Here is a 22,026-nt window from a genome sequence, read left to right on the forward strand (position 1 = left end):
GGCCCAAGTAGTGAAATGACGTTCAATACGTCGCACCATGTAGACACAAAATCTGCATGCATCTTAATTGAACTTGCTTTTTCAACTTCTTTCAATATTCTTCCCAGATTGAATGCATAAGCGCATGGAAAATCGAACCATGTAGATGCAGCTTTAAAATAGAAAATCAAATGACTTATACTTTTCATTCTTAAGTAACTTTTGCACCACCCGGTATTATATTCCAGTTCCAGCACGAACAGATACATTGTTAAGTGGAAGGTAATTATTTTGTATTCTGTATTATATTGCACTAACGACTCATAGATTTAAGAAAACTATATTTAATACGGAAACGTAATAATCATAATAAATTATTTTGTCTTCTATTTACACTATTTCTCTCATCACGGCCGAATTTTCATTCATATTCGATGATCTTAGCACTGCTTGCCGGGGTTCTTAGTATTTTATGGCTGATGTGCATTATCTTGGAAACCAGATGTCACTACTAACAGTTGCTAAATCTCGATCTCGGCAGGCGGTGGCAGCAGTAGCATTTCATGATGGTTCCTTCCGTTAGAGTTATGTGCTGCTGTAAATGTTGTAATTTTTGTAATTATGGTGCGTTATGAATTGTTGGGTTGTAGTTAAGATCTAAACAACGAAAATTAGACCTGAAGTTTTATTATCTGCAAGAAAAATGCTTGGTATTTACATGGCTTGTGCTATTTCATACTGCATTACCAGGGATACTTTGATGTTCCTAAACGGACAACTTTTGACATAATGGAAAATTTGTTTGTCTGAGAGACATTAATATCTTTAGTGGTAGACGGGCCTATATTCCGAAGATTGTAATGGTTTTGATGCAATAGATTGACCGACTTTTGAGTACAATGGGCGAAAAAACAGTTAGGAAAATGATTACCCGGTTCCATCCGTATCATGGGGGTAATATCATTTTATATGATGATAATACCGTAGCATATCGTAAAGCAAGTTTTGCAAACGCTCTTACTTTTAGTGAAAAGCCTTTGCTTCCGGGAGAGATATTTCTTTTAGAAATAGAAAAAAATGAACGAGGATGGAGTGGACACATGCGCTTGGGTTTAACCCAATTAGATCCTCAGGCAGCTGCCGCAGGTGTAGGTGGTTTGCCTCAATATGCATTACCGGATCTTGCAAACATGGGTACATCATGGATCTTCGCAATAACCAAGTCTCATAACAATGTATTTGAATATGGAGCCGTAGCAGATAGTTCAAGACCTGAAGATTCGGATCGTAGAGTCTTGGGTGATGGACATAACGTGCGTACTTCACGGGGCTCTATACCTAGAAGTCTTTTACGTCCCTCGCCATCTAGCCCCGCAGAAGATATTCTTCCAACTGATGTCGGCAGTAGAATAGGTGTTGTATATGTACCAAGCTCCAGTCATGGTGAAGGTGATTATGCTGAAATGCACTTCATCATTAATGGAGAAGACCAAGGACCTTGTACGAAGGATATACCATATAAAGAAGGTCCATTACATGCAGTTATTGACGTTTATGGTACAACTAAACAAGTGAGGATAGTGCAACTTTATGGAGGTAATTGATAGCATGTTTCGAAGACTAAATTTAGGGGCTCTATATCTTCTTGAGATCAATTTTATTGCTTGGAGCAATGCTTTCATTCAACATGCCAGTCATTCTGTATCAAGTGATCCGATGTAAATTAAGTACCTTACTATTTTTCATTTTTTTTTTTTTTTTTTTGCATGTAGGCCTACTTAAATGTATGAATGTCTCAAATCCAAATTTTTATGTTTTTCTCTTATAATTTTTTGTTTTATCAGAATTAATACAACTGTCTTTCTTATTTGTACAATCCTTTTAAGGCAACTACCAGTAGATACTGATACTACTTACTACAATTTCTGTGCCCGAGGTTGCGGGTTCGATCAGCAGAAGGCAGGTGGAAATAATTCAGAACTGGCTCTATGTCATCACCCCTCAGTAGATTTACTGGCATGTTAAAGAATTCCTGTGGGACACAATTCCAGCACACTAGCGACGCTGATAAAATCTCGGCAACTGTGTCGTTAAATAAAACATAATTTCATTTAAATTTAATGAATCTAGGCCTACATAATTAGTCTTGCACAAATTTTGGAACGTAAAGAGATTCTCATGAATTACTTTGGAAGATTAACATAACCCTACCTTTTAGAGAGTTAGAATAAAAAGTGGCATATGTGCTTGCATAACATTTTATACTATATTAGTTGTATATTGTAGTCATTTCTTTGTCTGTTTATGTTTATAGTCTAGGTTTCTGAAATCTTGCTTGCCAATTGCATCTGAAGCTTGGGCTGGGAGTTAACTGTGTGTTGTAGCCTATTTCCGACATGTAATTGCATAAGTGTCTTCATAGGGTGAACTGATATCCAAGTATCCGAAGATAGTCCATGTCCCTCTACTGATCTTTGTACATTTGGTACTGTGCTATAATTCCTGCAATTCTCGCCTGTAGATTCCTCCATTGTTTTTTGGCTCCCCTCGTACAACACGACCCATAAGAAATTCTCGGATCATGGTATCGGTGTCTCGTTCCTCCTGAAATTCTGACAAAATTGTGTAGAAATTGGGATGCTGTTCACCAACAACCACTTGAAAACGATTGTGGTAAGCTTCATTTATATTGTTCGTCCGGTGCTTGTTACATATTGTTGAGTCGTGTTGATTCCAATGGACAATGATATCTCTTGCTGGAACTGCATGCCTTTCTCGAGCTAGTCGTCCAGAAATATATGTCACCTGGAAATAATTCAGAACTGGCTCTATGTCATCACCCGCGGCATTCTACAATTGAATCAGGAATTTGCAAAAGGGACCAAGTCCATATTTTGCAAATTGACTTCATATCCGCTTCTGGCTCTCCATACACTCTTCTTGGATTTCAGCGTTAAAAGGAACAAAGTTCTGTAGAATGTACATATTTAAATTGTGTATCAACATGTTTGGACTATTATACATCCAGAGCCATACAAAAAGGGTTTTTATTGTTTTCTTAAAATTTACTTTTTCGGACTTAATCCCTTTTGCAAATTCCTGATTCAATTCCAGGAAACAGTCCTCAACATCAGCAGAAGGCACAAAATCCAGCGAAAGCAACTTAAGAGTCTCATTTTTAATTGTGCGATCGTCAGGTCTATTGTATTGGGCTTGTAGGCCTTCTGCCTATATTCTCCAGGACACTGCCTGCCCTAGATGGAAGAAGCACACTTGCTGGATGTTATTACACATGCGTTTCATAGCAAAATTTCCATTTGTAACAATCACAAATGTTTATTCTTGAAAGCCGATTTTATCTTTAAAAAAGTCCACACCTGTGGAGTAATGGTCAGCGTGTCTGGCCGCGAAACCAGGTGGCCCGGGTTCGAATCCCGGTCGGGACAAGTTACCTGGTTGAGGTTTTTTCTGGGGTTTTCCCTCAACTCAATACGAGCAAATGCTGGGTAACTTTCGGTGCTGAACCCTGGACTCATTTCACCAGCATTATCACCTTCATATCATTCAGACGCTAAATAACCTAGATGTTGATACAGCGTCGTAAAATAACCCAATAAAATTTTAAAAATCTTTAAAAAAATTATTCTCCTCGGTTGAGAAAAATCCCATAACTAACCAACCAACTATTCGAAAATTTGGTTTCGGAATAATTACATTCGAAAAGCAGAATTTGGAAATCTGTATCGGAAATTGGTTTCGGATTTTTGCATTCCGGGAAAAAGTACCTTCGGAAAAATAAACATTCGGAATACTGAATTCGGAAAAATGACCCTGAATCCTTTTTTTTTTGTTTTGTGGGGTTCAGTTTGGTGGATTTAATTTATTGTCGTGTGTTTAATTTCAGTGGCAACATTACAGAGTGCTTGTCGAGACGCTATTCTGCAACACATCACGAAGACAGCTGTTTCATCTCTTCCTCTCCCGAAGATGCTCAAGGAATATCTTTTGTATCAATCATGAATTGCTGACTTGTCTTACTGCATTACTTTTCACGTTCATGTGTGTTCGTAGAAAATTTAAGTTTTTATTTGTAAATAGTGTTCGAAAGGATTGAGACATTGAGTCGAAAAAGTAAGAGGCCTAAGTCGAATGTTAAAATCAAATATACAAACTGTACAGCAGCAGACGATCGAGATGAACGTGCAGGGGACACTGTGATCATAATATTGGAGTTAATCAAAATAATGTCAAAACTTCAAATATTTTTTAAGGCATTGCGTGCAGCTCGTTTTTGGGCATGAATTGTGAGAATACGTATTAAAGAAATGGAATCAGTACGAGTAAATTATTCTTGTAAATGTCCATGGTATATTTATTTTATAGTAATTTATATTACGGTATTCAATTCTATGAAATAGAATTATTGAAGATAGAAAAGATTCCTAATGAAAATGAAATTGTATTTATTTCTCTGTATATACTGTCAGGAAGTTGATGTAAACCCAGAACCAATTTCTCTCAATACAAGAAAAAAATTTTGTTTCTTGAATTGTCCATTAAGTTGTAGTTTTATTACTAAGAGTAAGTAGTTTTTTTTTTGTTGTTTCCTTTTTCTTAATGTGTGCCTAGCATTTAGGTAACATTCCTGTTTGTGATTGCTGTGATTCACTATCAATTTTCACTTGTGAACCTTCCTATTAAAAATAAAAGAAATGAGTATGTGTGTTTTAAGATGATGTAAACCTATTTTGTGAATTAAATATTATAGAGATGCTAGGCATCGCTGGCCACCAACATAATTCTAAGGTAATGTTATTGATATGTTTTATATATGCATTACAGGGATGGATATGTATTATTTACAGAAGCAATTGTTTCCAAAGTCTATATAATAGACGCAAGTTGTACTACTCATATGTAAACATATCGAAATATTTTGACAGTTGGAAACTTCGTACATGACATATACTATTTCCATCCCTGTTTCAAACTATACAAAATAAATAATGTAACAACTTCCTAGACATATTACTGCTCAAGTTACCACGTTTTTTTAAAACTATTTTATGTGAAATTGAAAAGACTGGACGCAATTAAATGTAGGATAATTTATTCCTGAATTAAATATTGGCTTTGCAAAATATAAACATGTTCAAACTACAATTGTGAAAAACGAATTTGTACATAAAAGAAATGTAAGAATCTCTCTCTACTATTGTGATGTTAACATGCAGCTGTGGAGCTATGTGATTGCTTATTCATGGCATTAATGTTATAAGTTATGTTCTTGTTCTTACTTGTGTTTCAAGAAAAAAAATCAGTCATAAATATATATTAAGTCAAATTGTGATTATTATTTAGAACATACAGTATAACCTCATTAATACGCTCATCAAAGGGCTGTAACCCAGTGGCGTATGCTGAACCTGAAGTTTGGATGTTCTGTTAAAAAATATATAGTTGGTCTACCTCGCACAATTATTATAGGCCTAAGAGAAATATTGGGTCAACATTAACTGCCATTTTTAATATATAATTTAGTATTATTTATAAATAATAACTATGGGGCGGATGTTGATCCTAAAAATCTACTTAAAATGATCATTAAAATGCCCTTAAACTAAAGGAAAAATGACATAACATTAAAAGAAAATGACATTTAAATATTATTCAAAGTACTCGCACCACAACTTCTTAAAAATTAATCACCTTGTTTCAATGACTGCCCTACAAATGCCGGAGAAAGGAGGCAACTACAAATAACGTTATTCAAAATTGCATTATTTATGATCAAACAATAACCATGGCCAGCAAAATAACCTGTTTGAAGTTCCACAACCTGCTAACTATTCTACAATTTCATATTGTGAAATAGAAAAATAGTGTATTGTTCGCTTTTTGTTTTATATTGTTGCACTAAATTTGGACGTGGCGGGGTAGGTCTACCCTTATTCACTATATGTAATTTCTCTCCTAGTGGGCGAGAAGGGAATGGCTTTTGCAAAAGATCTTTTACAGTGTACATTTCCAAGTGCTATTATCATTAAATAAGTAATTTAAATTGTTCACCTGCGCTGGCACACAACTATGAACCCTAGTAAAACCTAAACACAGTAAATTCACTCACACAAACAAACACATACGTCAAACACAATATTTTGTAATGCTATTGACAAGTTGAGCTGCCTGTATACAGGACGACCTGCGAGCTTGAGAGAAGCGAGTATCCCCACCATGCCACCTTGTGCGCGCAGAGAATTATAGCAGTAACTCTCAGCAGGGGATGTTCTTTTGTACGGACAGGACAACCAGATCAGAACTCATCCCCCTTCGTCAGGCAGAGCGTACGTTATAAAAACGAAAGCTGTTCTGGGGACGGTGTGCACATTCAACCAGCAGGCATTTAAAATATTTAAATGGTAATGAATTAAAATTAGTCTTGAACTTTATAGTCAACTTCCAATGAGATTACCACCCATTTAAATTGTGATAAATTAAAATTATTGTTGCATTATATAAAACAACTTAAAATAAAAAATGAGATTACCGAATTTACAGGGTGTCCAGCGCACACCTTGAATATACGCTCCTGTTGTAACCTTAATGTGTTATGACCGGACAGCGCTATATATGGGAAATGATGTATGAAATGGAGAAAACTATTTAGACACCACTTCACAGGAAACATATTTTAATGTGCATTAGTTACAGTGCAAAATGCAAATAAGAGCTCATTTCACATGAAAAAAAAATCTTTGATTATTATTTGCTGCATGTTTGTACTGCTATTATGAATAACATTTTCTATGAGGTTCAAGTAACTATAGATAACTTCACTTGATACATCGCTAGGAGTAACACTAAGATTTCCACTTTGCCAAATCACTGCAACATGGCAGATAAATTGCCCGTTTTTCTTTGCAGACTTCTTTAGGTTGTTCCTCACTGTTACTAATAAAAATGAGTCCTATACTGCTAACTACTATTTTACACTGCTATTTTTATGAAAAAAGTTTGTTTCAGTAGTCTAAATTATGAATCTATACCAGTACTACTCGTAAGTACTGTAACAGACCCCAGATTCGAAAAAAGAACTATAAGCGAAATTTGGAAGCATTGGAAGAGGGTAAAATTATGCAGAATTATAGACGAAATGTCCAGGGACTATATGAAAAGAGCACAATGAACAGAACAGCATTATAAGTGGGGAGCATATTAATGAGGTTTTACTGTAGTTACAAGATAATTATTACCACCCAATTCCTTATTCCTCAAATTTGAATTTATTTGCAGAGTAGGAAATATATATGAGCTATTCAACCTCAATTTGACCGAAATATAGAGAAAATTGACCTTACAATTTCTAAATATAATAAAACATTTTTGTACGTAGAGAACTGTGATACAATGCTTTGTGCAAAGTTTGAGGCATCAGAACTTCATAGTGTTTAAATTAAAAATATTTAAATTTAACGTATTTTCATAAAATTAGAACTTTAAACTGTTGTAGCTCCGAAACCCTTTCACACAATGATCAAAATCATGGTTTATTTTGATGCTGAGAAATTAAAGTTTATATTGACATATAAACAGATTTTCTTACTTTTTATGGAAATGGAGAAATTTAGATTTTACCTCATTAAGACGCCTTTGCCAAGGAAAAAATATTTATAAATATATAGTTAGATTTCCGCATTGAAAGTACAAATAAACACATATTTTTTACTGATGGCACGTTGATAAGAAAGTATTGAAAATATAAAATAAAGAAAAATAGTACGTGCGTTAACTTACCAGCTGAGGCGGGAGCTAGCAGAGGTAAGCAAGGCCAGGAGACATAAACACGTGATGTGTCGTCTAGCAGCGCATGGCTGTGCTAGCTTTATCACAAGTTTTCATAAACACAGGAGTAAAATGACACCCAATCCTTGCTTATCTTCAGCTCTCGGCCAGTGCATGCGGTACTGCGCTGTTCAAGTCTAGGTGTGTGAAAATAATCTATTTAATACCCTCGAAACTTATTGCCATATCACTAAGCAAACAATGCCGAATCCCTCTTAATAATGCAAGATTTTTTCTCAATATTTTACATTTTTATAAATTGGCAAAAAGCCTAAAAGTAAGTAAAATCAGATTATCTGTCTTCTCTGTATACAATAAAAATAAGGATTACTTCTTAACTTAACCTACCAAAATGAGCTCTCGTTCAATGTTCTGCAGTAAATGGTTCCAGAGTTCTGAGCGCCGAAAGAGGCTTGTTTTTATAAAATACGCTAAATTTGTCGCTCAATAAGAAAACCGTTTGACTTTCGATAGTATATTTTTGAAAATGCACTCTCTCAGCACCTTGTATAAGTAGGGAAAAAATTAGAGTATAAAAAAATGCGAGGTTTTTTACTGATCGATTTCATATGGAATAGCCCATATATAAATAATAATCATGCGCTTAAGTAAAATGGATTAAATGATTCCAAAAGCGACCATTGGAAAACAACATAATCATGTGCTTTGGGAGAGCAGCAACATCATATGTAGCAATTTACTTTTCAGTGAAATAATTTTATTAACACTAATAAGCAGATTATAAATCATAAAATGAATTCAAACGGAAAATGGGTTTGAGAGAAGGAAGAGTTAAAGAAGGCTTGAAAAAATTATTTCTTGTCATCTTCCTCGCGCAATTGCATAAAGTCCAAGAAAAGTCAAGTGAAATAGAGGAAGAAATCGGAGATGAAACATGGTTCAGAGCCATAGTGGGCCAAACGCCATATATTAAAAATGGAGAAAACTAGGGTTAAAATTAAGTTACTACAATTTAGTAAAACATATAGCAAATAATATAAAGTATGCATATTAAAACTAAATGATATGTAAAGTTTCATTAAGCTATAGCATTCACTTAACTTTAACTCTTCCTTTCTCCATTTTTAATAAATGGCGCTTGCCCCACTATGGCTCTGAATCCTTCATATAGGTTTTGATACGGCAGACATGAAAGTTGCAGAATCATATGAAATAACAGAGGAAATGATTGAAGCTGCAGCATCCAACAGTTGGCAATGGTTTTATAGACTACTCTGGAAAATATGGTCAGAAAAAGTTATACTAGAAGATTGGAAACAAGAAATAATAGTCCAAATTCATAAGAAAGGAAGTAAATATTTGTATTATGTTCAAATTAAAAGATCATAACACTACTAAGTCAGTGCAATAAAATTTATGAAATAATTTTGATTAACAAGTTGGCTAATCCTTAAAAGAGAAATTAAGAGAACAGGATGCCTTCAGGAAAGTTAGATCAACAATAGGTTTGATATTTATTGAGAGAGAGAGTAAGTAGAATAGTCGACAAAAATATATTTACTCATACACAATACATTTACTCTAATCTCCTTCAAAGTAATTCCCTTGGTAATGCACACACTTCTCCCAGCAGTCCTGCCATTGCTGGAAGTACTTTTGGAATGGTGTTCAGCTGGGCCGTCACATTTTGCATAATGTCTTACCTTGATTCAAATCATGTTTCTTTCAGTGGCATTTTCAACTTGGGGAATAACCAAAAATGTCAGAGTATTGTCGGCGGAGTAGTGAGCCTGATCTATAATACCACGGGAATGCTGTGTTTGTTCAAAAAAAAGTCTGAATCACATGCGAAGGATGGACGGGTGCATTTTCGTGATGGAACTACCAATAATTTTACTTTATGGTCTATAGTTAATTAACTTAATTTCTTTTATTAATTTCATATTTCTTACATCCATTTTGCTGTTAATGATAGTGATGATATTTTCAAAAGCCTAAAAATCCGAGGTCTAGTCATAACATAGTAGTTCCCAAAGTTCTCAACCCCTTGATGGGGTAGTGTAAAGAGCTGAGGGGGTCGCAAGATGATATCTATACTAATAATAAATCTGTAGCCGAAATTTTTCTGGTAATTTTCGATTTTCCAAAAATAATTGGTCCTAACATATATAATTAACCACCCTGAAACCGAAAATTGCTTTTTTGAAATTTTTGTTTGTATGTATGTCTGTCTGTCTGTATGTTTGTTACCTTTTCACGCTATAATGGCTGAACGGATTTCGATGAAAATTGGAATATAAATTAAGTTCGTTGTAACTTAGATTTTAGGCTATATGGAATTCAAAATACATTATTTAAAGAGGGGGGTTATAAGGGGGCCTGAATTAAATAAATCGAAATATCTCGCTTATTATTGATTTTTGTGAAAAATGTTACATAACAAAAGTTTCTTTAAAAATAATTTGCGATAAGTTTTATTCCCTGAAAAATTTTGATAGGACTGATATTTAATGAGATAAATGAGTTTTAAAATTAAAATAACTGCCATCTAAGGCCGTATAATGAAATAAAAAACAAATGACTTCGTATATAAGGGGCCTTGGCCAGCAACAATCGAAAGCTATGAAAGATAGCCTACAGAGAATGTTTCTGTGTTTGTATGAAGTAATATCGGAAGCTAAATTAACCGATTTGTATAATTAATTATTATTTCACCATTGGAAAGTGTAGTTTCTCTAGATGGACATAATATTATAATGTTATTACAGTAACTTCTGATATAATAATGTAATGTAATATAAAATAATATAATATATATTACTATATAATATAATATAATTTAAGTTATTTGAAGGGTTCAGAACCATAGTGGGCCAAGCGCCATTTACTGAATACATAGAAAACAACAAGGGTTAAAATTAAGTTATTACAATAATTCAATGGAAACATATAGCAAGTAAAATAAAGTATACACATTAAATCTAAATGATGTCAATGTTCATTAAACTATGGTTGCATGTAATAACAATTAAGAAACATGTTAAAGGAATTGTCATTGCACCAAATGAGTGCTTTCTGGACCAAAATGATCGCATTTTAATTATTTAAATAAATTTAAATTAAGTAACATATTAAAGATTTATCCTTCTATCAAACACGAATGTTCCCTGGATCAAACGTCCTATTTTAATTATGTAATTACTTTATATTTATTTCTAACAGGTGCAGCGGAGCGCACGGGTACAGCTAGTTATAAATAAAACAAAAACCCCTTAACATTAATTTATTTTGCATTTAGAAACATAAACAACGCTGAACATAAAAATAAAGGAATCTTTCAAGTAAAAAAATAATAATGAATGTGATAAATGTGCCTGTTTTTCAGAAAGTAGCTTCTTACATCTTTTTCTGGCAGCAATGTCAAGCGTGCTTAGTGCTAGAGGTGGGCTTAGCTGGGTCGTGTAAACAATGGGACGTGTTGTTGCTCTCACACACATTCCTCTGACCTGCTTAGTGACATCTAATTGTCTTCGAAACTGCTTCTACTTTGCCCTTATATTTTGTCTATAAAACGTTGGAATATGTATTATATGTCTTTCTCATGTTAAATTCCATTGTACCTGGTTACCATGTTTCGGCCTGTTATTGGCCTTCTTCAGAACTGGTTGTTGCTGGTCTTGGCACCTTTTGTTTTGTTTCCTGTGGGGGTATGTTTGTTTAGTGTAATGTGGAGTCAAAGATTGTGTGTGTTCTGAAATTGAGTTGTGTGTTGAGAATTTCATTTCACTACACAAACACACCCCCACAGGAAACAAAACAAAAGGCGCCAAGACCAGCAACAACCAGTTCTGAAGAAGGCCAATAACAGGCTGAAACATGTTAACCAGGTACAATAGAATTTAACACGAGAAAGACATATAATACATATTCCGAAGTGATATAGTGTTAAAAGTTGTGTAATCAAGATGTAAAATGTTGAAATTAAAAATAAATACTGTATAATATTAGTGTACCATACATCGCACGTAAATTTTGTATTTCATAAATGTCATACACAGTATAACTTTTAAATAATTAATTTATAAAAATTCAATTACACGTTTTGCTTAAACAGATTTTTAGTTGATAGAGGTTCACTTAACAGAGGTTTTACTGTATTACAGAGAGGAAGAACAGCGCACATATTTCTTGAACAGTCCCCATACATTAAAATAAAGAGATGATCACTGGTACAATTTACATACCGTGGCAAAACAATTTTTATTAGTAATTGATTAACTAGCGGACTTATTCGTGTTAATTATGTAAGTCTGTGCGGCTTACAGCTGTTTCGGTGTTTCATCACACCATCCTCAGAAGAGTAGCCTCTGAGGATGGTGTGATGAAGCACCGAAACAGCTGTAAGCCGCACAGACTTACATAATTAACACGAGTAAGTCCGCTAGTTAATCAATTACTTATATTCAAGTGTTAAAAGTAGTGTAAGCAAGATTCAAAATGGATTATTAATTTTTTTATTATTTTACATGATTTGGTTAGTCTCTTGATGAGCAGATTTGGGGCGCTTAGAGCACAAGGGAATCAAGTCACAAAAGTAAGCTTTTCAGAAAAGTCTTTTATGTATATTTGATTACCCATTAAAGATGAGTGTGATTTTAAACATCTGAACTCTAGGAGAAGCTTCAAATATTATATTTTTTATGCTCTGAAAGCAGCCTCAATTAAGGTATGTACAGACGAAATATCTCCCAATTGACCAAAAATAGACTTGATTCCCTTGTCCTCTGAACGCCCCATTTATTTAAGCTGGGAAGTTCATGAAGAGGTCCACTGCATTTCTGAAGACGACTCTCACAGAAGAGCGGATATAATAGCAATAAACAGGCATCAACATAGATCATAGATCCAACTATACACATGGAGAGAGATCTAAACCAAGCTCATCAGGTTGATCAGGAAAAGAGGGCCATTTATGAACCTTGTATTCCCTACCTTAGTGCCAAGTATAACATCCCTCTCTTCAATTGGTCAGTGACAGGTTTATTTTTTGGTGCTCGGAGTTCTTTAGCAAAATTTACATATCATTTTTTAAAACAATTATCAATATCATCTTTTGAAATTCAAAAAATCATCTCGCAAATTCTCAAAGATTCCCTGCAGATTATACAATTTCATTTATACCACTCAGAAGGCCTTAATTAAGGATATGCTAATTTTACATAAAATCTTTTATTTATCAGTATAATTTTATAGTAATCTTCTAAGATTTTATTTTATAATTGGTAATCAATGGTGCTTAATTATTACTCTTTATTTTATAACAATATTCATATTTAATTAATTATATTTGTTTGCTATTAATTTCCGGATCCTCGTGGTCATCCTTAATTAAGGCCGGACGAGTTTCTCTCTCTCTCTCTCTCTACTTGAAAGTTTTGTAACATTACGGCTATGCACTTTCGCCACCATATAGAGGAGCAAGCCTTCAAGATGCTGTGTCCACAGTATGTAGGCAACACATTCCTCACACACTACTGGGCATAGTGATGTGAGGAGCCCACACTGTAGCTCCATCTCCATCCTACTCTTCATTGCGAATGCACCTACAAACAAATTCAATGTTACAGGACACATCAATATATTACTTAGTCATACATGTTGCTTTTATTGAACTGTAGTACAAATGACACACTAATGACTAAAGCCCGGATTTCTAAGCACAATCAAGCAGTAAAATAAGCAAGCAAATAAGCACGAAAAATGGTGAAAATAAGCATCAAAATAAGTAAAAACAAATACACGGAAACAGTAAAATAAGCAAGAAAAATGGTGAAAATACGCACCAAAATAAGCAAAAACGAATACACGGAAATATGATGATAAATCATTTGTTTCGTAGAACTCTTGCCTTATTGAAGGCTGTTGCATTATACAAGGAAGTTCATCCTGAGATTTTCCTGTGTGAAGCTCCTGTGTCTGTCAGGGAAGAATGATTTGTACAATGAAAATGTTCTTTCGACGTGGCACGACATCAGAGGCACATGTGAAAAGCACCACAGTTCTTCTTCGGTGAATTTCTATTCAATACCTGTTTCTTCACCAGAAAGGTCTTTAGAAATTTGATACAGTGTTTCGTAATCGGAATTTTTCTGTAATATTTGATTAAGTTTGTCGAACGTAATTTTTGCAATCTCATGTATTTGTGAAGATAATGTTACTGAAATTTCGTCTATCGGAGAAAGTGAATGTTCCAAGGAATTATTTCAATCTTCCAACTGCTTTAAAATTTCGAGTATTTTAGAGAAACGGCTATGGATGTACTGAATCTTTTCTTGGATGCCAATTAAAAAAAGGAAATCAGTGTTAAATGACGGCTAGGAATGAAATATGCACTTTTAAAATTACAGTTTTAGGTAAAATATGCTGTTTTAATTAAAAATCGTAAAATAAGTGAGCAAAAACGTCTTCCTGCGAAATAAGCATTTATAAGCACTACCGGTAACAAACATAGTTAAAACTGCTTATCCAGGTGTGTTTTACGAAGTATAACCTTTCTGCTTACCTTTAAAAGTATCGTAAAGAATATGCATTTTGCTTAGAAATTCGGGCTTTACTAAGAACTGTATATGCCATACTGAAAAGGGAGGTTCTTTGCAAATGAACGAAAGCAATTAACGTACAATACATACAAAAATGACGTATAGTCTTGAACAAAGATTTTAATTTTTCAGATTTCGTGAAGAAAATGTCGTAGAAAATTTCATAGAAGTTTTCAGATGAAATATTGGACATTCTCTACATTTGAGAATAGTGGAATGGTGTGCGATCAGTTCTATAAGATTATTGGACCCATAATTTTTTAACCTATGATCTCACAAGGAAATTGTTAATGAACTCATGTTGAAATCTTCCCTTAACTGCGCACATAGACCTCTAAAGAAGACTGGCCAAAAAAAAAAAAAAAACACAACAGTGGAACGGTGGTTCTGAGAAGTCTGACGTAAATACGCCTTCTATTAAAATTACTTTCTAGGCATAGTGACATTTCGAAACATAGGTGTAATTCCCCTGGCACTCTATTACATGCAGAAGAATCTACCTAATAACTAGGGGGCGAATGTTGATGACTTAAAAATCTACTTAAAATGCCCTTAAACTAATGGAAAAATGACAAAGAATTAAAAGAAAATGACATTTAAATATTATTCACCGTACTCGCATCACAACTTCTTAGAAATTAGTCACCTTGTTTCAATGACTGCCCTGCAAATCTCGGAGAGAGGAGGCAACTTCCTGGAATATAGCTAAGATAAAGGAAAAGAACATGCAACAAAATGAAGGTTTTAAGGGAAAACTATAGATTTTAATGAGGGTTTACAATGCGTTTCAATCAGGGGTGGTCCATGTCAATATCTTCATTCTCTGTCTCCTCATCCTTCCGCACTTCTCTTTTGTTACGAGATCTTCCAGATGAAGGAGTGTGAATGACAAACAAATTGTGGGTGCAGCGTGCATTCTTTCAATCTTTGTGTTAAAAATACTGTCTACTGCAGTAGACATTCCTTCCGAATCACATCCTGTCCAGGACACGGTCAAAGTTTCCCCCCCTTCCAAACATAAATTCTAAAGACACCCTCGTACCGACAAAAGAACAGTAGTGGTCAAAGCCCTCACTTAAACTAAGCTGTTGTCAAACATTTTATATTACTTCCGTTGTGTGAAAAGAAAGCCTTCAGTGGAATGAGGGATGGACTTTTAGAGTCTATTCCACACTACAAAACTCCAACTTTATTGTTATTCACTTATTCAGTAGGTAATTACTACTGACCTATTTGCTTAGAAAATGTTTTAACAGACCTATCGGTAAAGAAGAAAGTAAAATGCATTCCAAATGATCTAAAAGTTCTTCAAAGTATTAAAAATGACCAATAAATGCCGAAAAAAATATAAAAATGACCTATCAGTTCAAAAACGTCAAAAATGCAATATAAGAAATTATTTTTTTACGTTGATATTACCATAGAAAGGATTTCTATATTAATAGGCGTATATCAATCCTCTGATTGAGGTCCTGGCTGATATGTACATTTATTATCAGGCAGTACATCTCACTTGACATGTGTCAGAGGAAGAACAACTGTTTGTATGCATCTGTAGTCTGACTAGTGTAATATGTAACTAGTTGGCGATGTATGCAATGGAGGGGGAAAGGAACTGACCACCCTACCCCATTATCTCCTGGCCTAGTTGTCTCATTAAGTGGTCCCTTGTTGGTATCACTTGTGAGTTCAGACCTGTCTTCAGACAGTTGACTGAACAATAACAGCAGTATATATAATATCAGGAGTGGGCAAATTACGACCAAGCACGGCCCTCCAATGTGTTCAATCTGGCCCAATTGATTTTTTTAAAATACAGTAAACATATGTGAATATTAGATAGAAGTTGGTAAGAAACAAAGTTAACGGTAAATTAAGGACAAATTTCATCCATTATTGATTTTAAAAAATAACACAATGCATAGATGGTTGATCCTTGCTCAGGTAAAGATTTCATCCTTGGAGTATTGCTCACATTCCAATGTTACTCGCAGCTCGGTGGTTGAGTTCCATCATGTTTCCCACCCTGACATCCCTCCTGTTGAACTATTCCATCACAGCAACAAACCAGCTTTTCTGTCAGTACATGACATATAGTCCACTTGCTTGCACGTAAACATTGCCTTGTTTTAATGTTGTATTTGTATTACAGTACCTGATTTGCGAACTTTGGCTAGTGCTTCAAAGAAACGGAAAGTTAGATTTGGAATGTCGAGTGTTCTAAGATAAGTGGTTGTGAAATACTTTCACATAGTATAATAATAAGCCCATTTATCTTATGTGTTTTTCAGATTAAAATAAATACTATGTAAGATTCTTTTGTATTATTCATAAAATGTGTTTAACTTTAATTTATTTATCTCAAATTATTTCCGTTGCAGAAGCAGAAATTATATATACATCAAACATGTAGAAAAAAAAAACTTTTTGATATGATGAAAGACCAAGTAAAGTTTTGCAAGACTGTTCTCAAATAAGATTTCTTTTTTAAAAATATTACTTGTGTAGGAGAAACGTTTTCCGGGCCATGAGGCCGTGGTCTGTTGGTTGTGTGACCAAACTTTTTGTTCACTGCTGCAGTGAATGTCTTCAGTGGTGTAGATTGCTGGTGCGGCTGGTTCTACTGCACGTGCCATGTTGGTAACCGGCACGCGCAGTAGAACCAGCCGCACCAGCAACCTACACCACTGAAGACGTTCACCGCAGCAGTAAACGAAACATTTGGTCATACAACCAACGGACCACGGCCTCATAGCCCGGAAAACTTTTCTCCTATTGACGTCGGCCGTGAACACCTACACTCTAATACTATTTGTGTAAATTGTCAGTGTACTATAGGATATTCTCAGAAAGACTTAAATGCTCAATGTAAATTATCAAATGACATGCTTCATCCCAAAATATTATTAATTCAGGTTTCTCTCTCTTATTAGCAACACACCCTAGCATCCAGACAAAATCAGACTCTACTTGTGTGATGGCGCGCTAGCAATTCGTGGACCACTGTAATTTCATAGGATTTTTCAGGAGCGAGCATTTAAAGTTCGAATGACCATATAAAATCATAGGAATCATGTTCCATAACAACCTGTTAGGATGAAAAATAATGGAGATATGCATATAGGGTTGCCAACTTTTTTTGAACAAAATACGGGAGACAAAGGAATCGACAGAATTTCACATATAAAATTGACAATTATTCAGTTCAATTTAAAGAAAAACAATGTTATTCTATACACTTTGACAGTTACGCTTAAATTATGAGAGTATTTCGAGACAGATTTTGCCTTGCGTTTTTAATCTTTTTTATTTCTTTTTCTTTTTACAAATTGAAAAAATTCTCTACATGAGTAATTGAAGTTGAGTGCGATTTGTAATTCTCTGTTGATTGGAGTGTCGCGCTTCTATTTCAAACATCTGTCCAGTTATTGTTCATGAGAGAAAACACCATCTCTCTCTCTCTCTCTCTCTCTCTCTCTCTCTCTCTGTCAGCATTACTACTTGATAAACTTAGAACAAAACTCATCAGTTTTTCCAAATTTCCAATATTGATATTTTTTTTATTTTAACCTGGTCAGCATTGAAAACCATTTCCACCAAGCATTTACCTTCTAACTTACAAAGACTGCACATTTTAATGCATCTCTGGAACGACACAATTCATCATGTAAATCATCTTCATTCAGAGCAAAATTAAATGTTTGAAATAAAGCTTCTACATTATCAAAAAATAAGGAGGAAAATGCTCAAAGGGAAGAAAAATTCGGAGCCGGGAGACTATTGAAAATTACTGCCAAATACGGGAGATCCTGGGAAATATGGGAGGGTTAGCAACATGTCATCTTTTGCCACAGTAAAGATGTCATCACGATACACAACATATCAAAATCTCATTTTCACCAAAATTGACATCATCTTAAGCCTTGTAACCACAAAATTTAAGCAGTTCATTTTTGGGACATATTCCAGTAGATTTAAAAAAGGCATATGACTCGGTTAGGAGAGAAGTATTATATGATATTCTTATTGAATTTAGTATTTCCAAGAAACTAGTTTGATTAATTACAATGTGTCTCAGTGAAATATACAGCAGAGTCCGTATAGGCCAGTTTCTATCTGATGCTTTTCCAATTCACTGTGGGCTAAAGCAAGGAGATGCATTATCACCTTTACTTTTTCACTTTGTTCTAGAATATGCCATTTGGAAAGTTCAGGATAACAGACAGGGTTTGGAATTGAATGGGTTACATCAGCTTCTTGTCTATCTGGATGACGTGAATATGTTAGGAGAAAATCCACAAACGATTAGGGAAAACACAGAAATTTTACTTGAAGCAAGTAAAACGATAAGGTTGGAAGTAAATCCCGAAAAGACTAAGTATATGATTATATCTTGTGACCAGAATATTGTACGAAATGGAAATATAAAAATTGGAGATTTATTCTTCGAAGAGGTGGAAAAATTCAAATATCTTGGAGCAACAGTAACAAATATAAATGACACTCCGAAGGTAATTAAACACAGAATAAATATGGGAAATGCCTGTTATTATTCGGTTGAAAAGCTTTTGTCATCTAGTCTGCTGTCAAAAACTCTGAAAGTTAGAATTTATAAAACAGTTATATTACAGGTTGTTCTGTATGGTTGTGAAACTTGGACTCTTATTTTGAGAGCGGAACAGACATTAAGGGTGTTTGAGAATAAGGTTCTTAGGAAACTATTTGGGGCTAAGAGGGATGAAGTTACAGGAGAATGAAGAAAGTTACACAACGCAGAACTTCATGCATTGTATTCTTCACCTGACATAATTAAGAACATTAATCCAAACGTTTGAGATGGACAGGGTGTGTAGCACGTATGGGCGAATCCAGAAATGCATATAGAGTGTTAGTTGGGAGGCCGGCGGGAAAAAGACCTTTGGGGAGGCCGAGACGTAGATGGGAGGATAATATTAAAATGGATTTGAGGGAGATGGGATATGATGATAGAGAGTGGATTAATCTTGCACAGGATAGGAACCGATGGCGGGCTTATGTGAAGGTGGCAATGAAGGTCCGGGTTCCTTAAAAGCCATTTGTAAGTAAGTAAGTAAGTATTCCAGTAGTTCGCCTATTGCATCAAAGTTTTCTTCTGTAAGAACTCTTTGTTTGGTAACAGGTTTTTTTTTTTAAAGATTCTGTTTGTCGTAAATGTTTAACAAGTTGACAAATAGTTTTTCTTGTGAATCACTTTTCCATTGTTCTGCACGTTTTTACTCATACATAGGTACACATAAAAATTCTTAGATCTAGACTACATCTATGTTGTGGCATAATTTACAGTAAACAAAACCCATAATGACAATAATTTTAACACAAAACTGAGTAGCACGCCAACTCACTAACAAACTTTAAACCAAACTGACTGGTGTAACATTGAGCCTCTAGATGTCTCTTTCACTCTGTGATTATGTCTTAACTTTTACAGTCCCGAATGCTACTAGCACTTAATGTTGATAAATACAATGTAATCAAATTCAGTAATACACATATAATAATAATAATAATAATAATAATAATAATAATAATAATAATAATAATAATAATAATAATATCATCATCATCACGATGAGATATTAAAAAAGTGTAACATGTAACAACGAAATGATGTCCTCATATTTTATGATTTAGAAAAGGCTTATGATAGTGTCCTGCGAAAGCTGTTATGAGAGGCACTGGAAAAAGCCAATGTTAAGCACAAACTTATACAGCTGATCAAGTTACCATAATTTAATAACACATATAGAGTTAAATAGGATCATATTTATCACAAGAACTCAAAAATACAAAAGGTTTACTGCAAGGATGCACGATTTCAGCCACATTGTTTAAAATATATAATACAGTATATTGATATAGTATTAAATGAATGGTCAAAAAAATGTAAACCAATGGGACTGAAATTAGATGAGAATCTATATATCGTCGCTGATTTTATGAAACCTCCTAAATGACATTACAGAGCATAATTTTTTTCAGGAGGAAAAGAAAAGTAATTAAATATCAATAGACCTATATAAGATTAGATAAATCGGTAGAAAACGTTGGTGAATATGACGACATAATTGAGGATGAGTGTAAACCTATTGATAATTAATTACTTTTTTCTTCCTTCTGAAAAATTATGCCCTGGATTGCCACATTGGAGGTTTCATAAAATTAACGATGATATACACAATTTGCCATTTGCTGATGATCAACTTGTGGTTACCTCGGATGTAGAAGATGCTAATTACATGGGTAGAAAACTACAGAGGATGAATATTGAAAATGGTGATTGAAAATAATTGGAAAAATAGAGTAGCCTATCTAAGCAGGGATCCCTCTGATGATCTGGAAATAAATGGTAAAAAAATTGGAACAGTGCAAAGTTTTAAATATCTCGGATCAGTCATTCAAAGAAACGGATCATTTTATTTGGACATAGAAAGAAAAGTCAATGAAACAAAGAAAGTATAATTAGTATACTTAATCCAAACCTATGGAATAGAAATATTATAAAAAAAAACTAAAATATTAAGAACTTATATAACACAATAGTCAAAAGCATTTTATTGTATGGAGCCAAAGCTTGCACACTTAAACAAAAACATATAAACAGTTTGAAAGTTACAAAGATGGATTAGCTAAGGTATTGAGTCAATTTCAAGAAGGGGAGAAAAAAAAAACGCTAAGAGAGGAAATGGGTGATACAAAAGATATTGTTGAAGTGATAGAAGAAATGCAACTAGGATGGTACGAAGATGTTATGAGAAGAGAAAATAGATTACATAGAGAAGCTCTAATTTGGAAACCACAAGGAAGAAAGGTAGACCAAAACACATATGGGCAGAGGAAATGAAAATAATGCAGAAAAGAAACCTGACAGATGAAGACTGGCAAACGAGAGAATTGGAGAAAGAAGATATATTTCGGTTGAGAAAACCTGTGTTATTACAGAAAATTCCTTTATAAAATAAAAATAATAATAATAATAATAATAATAATAATAATAATAATCAAATGTGGATTAATAATATTCTGGGCTAACTCATCTGAAGTCAGACTTTTTTATTTATTAAAGAAAGCTCTACGAATAATAACAGGTACGTATACATAAATTCCATCCCTATCACCATGGCATGGCACGTCCTCAGATTGCGGATAGAGCAGACAGCCTCGAAATATGGAGGTAGCTGCGAATATATTGAATAAGAAGTCGCGGACAGCCTGTAAGGGTGGTCCTCCAGCCTGGGGGTTGGGCAAAGGGCTAACAACCCATCACCGTAAAAAAGAGCTTGTTACAAAACACCAACATAAGCTGAAACACAGACGGTAGGATAATATTAAAATGGATTTGAGGAAGGTGGAATTGGTAGGGTCTGGATTAATCTAGCTCAGGATGGGAACCGATGGCGGGCTTATGTGAGGGCAACAATGAACCGGGTTCTCTGAAAGCTATTTGGGCGAGACTAGCGCTGAGGTAGCTCACGTGATTTCGGAAGTTAAAATCGTTGAACTTGTAAGGGATTTTTTGTTTTTTTTTTTTATGGAAATGCAGGTGATCGTATATGCGAGGCATAACAAAAGCCTAAACTAACCAAAATTTAAAAAAATCTTGACCTTG

The 22,026-nt window shown here is 34.3% G+C and overlaps 2 protein-coding genes across 2 annotated transcripts in view; one reads left to right on the top strand and one right to left on the bottom strand.

The window, feature by feature from the left end:
* Nucleotides 1–516: 516 nt before the first annotated feature.
* On the top strand, nt 517–5,329 carry LOC138703477 (neuralized-like protein 2). The gene is made up of 2 exons (XM_069831366.1): nt 517–1,575; nt 3,884–5,329. The coding sequence occupies exons 1-2, from the start codon at nt 879–881 to the stop codon at nt 3,997–3,999; spliced, it is 813 nt and encodes a 270-aa protein (XP_069687467.1). The 5' UTR covers nt 517–878; the 3' UTR covers nt 4,000–5,329.
* LOC138703475 (WD repeat-containing protein 89) overlaps nt 5,073–22,026 on the bottom strand; it is an 84,708-nt gene continuing 67,754 nt past the window's right edge. The window contains exon 13 of the transcript XR_011333186.1: nt 5,073–13,385. The gene's annotated coding sequence lies outside the window, so the exon portion shown is untranslated. The remainder of the gene's footprint in view (nt 13,386–22,026) is intronic.

This window comes from Periplaneta americana, chromosome 7, assembly GCF_040183065.1.
Source record: "Periplaneta americana isolate PAMFEO1 chromosome 7, P.americana_PAMFEO1_priV1, whole genome shotgun sequence".
In the NCBI taxonomy this organism is placed as follows: Eukaryota; Metazoa; Arthropoda; class Insecta; order Blattodea; family Blattidae; genus Periplaneta; species Periplaneta americana.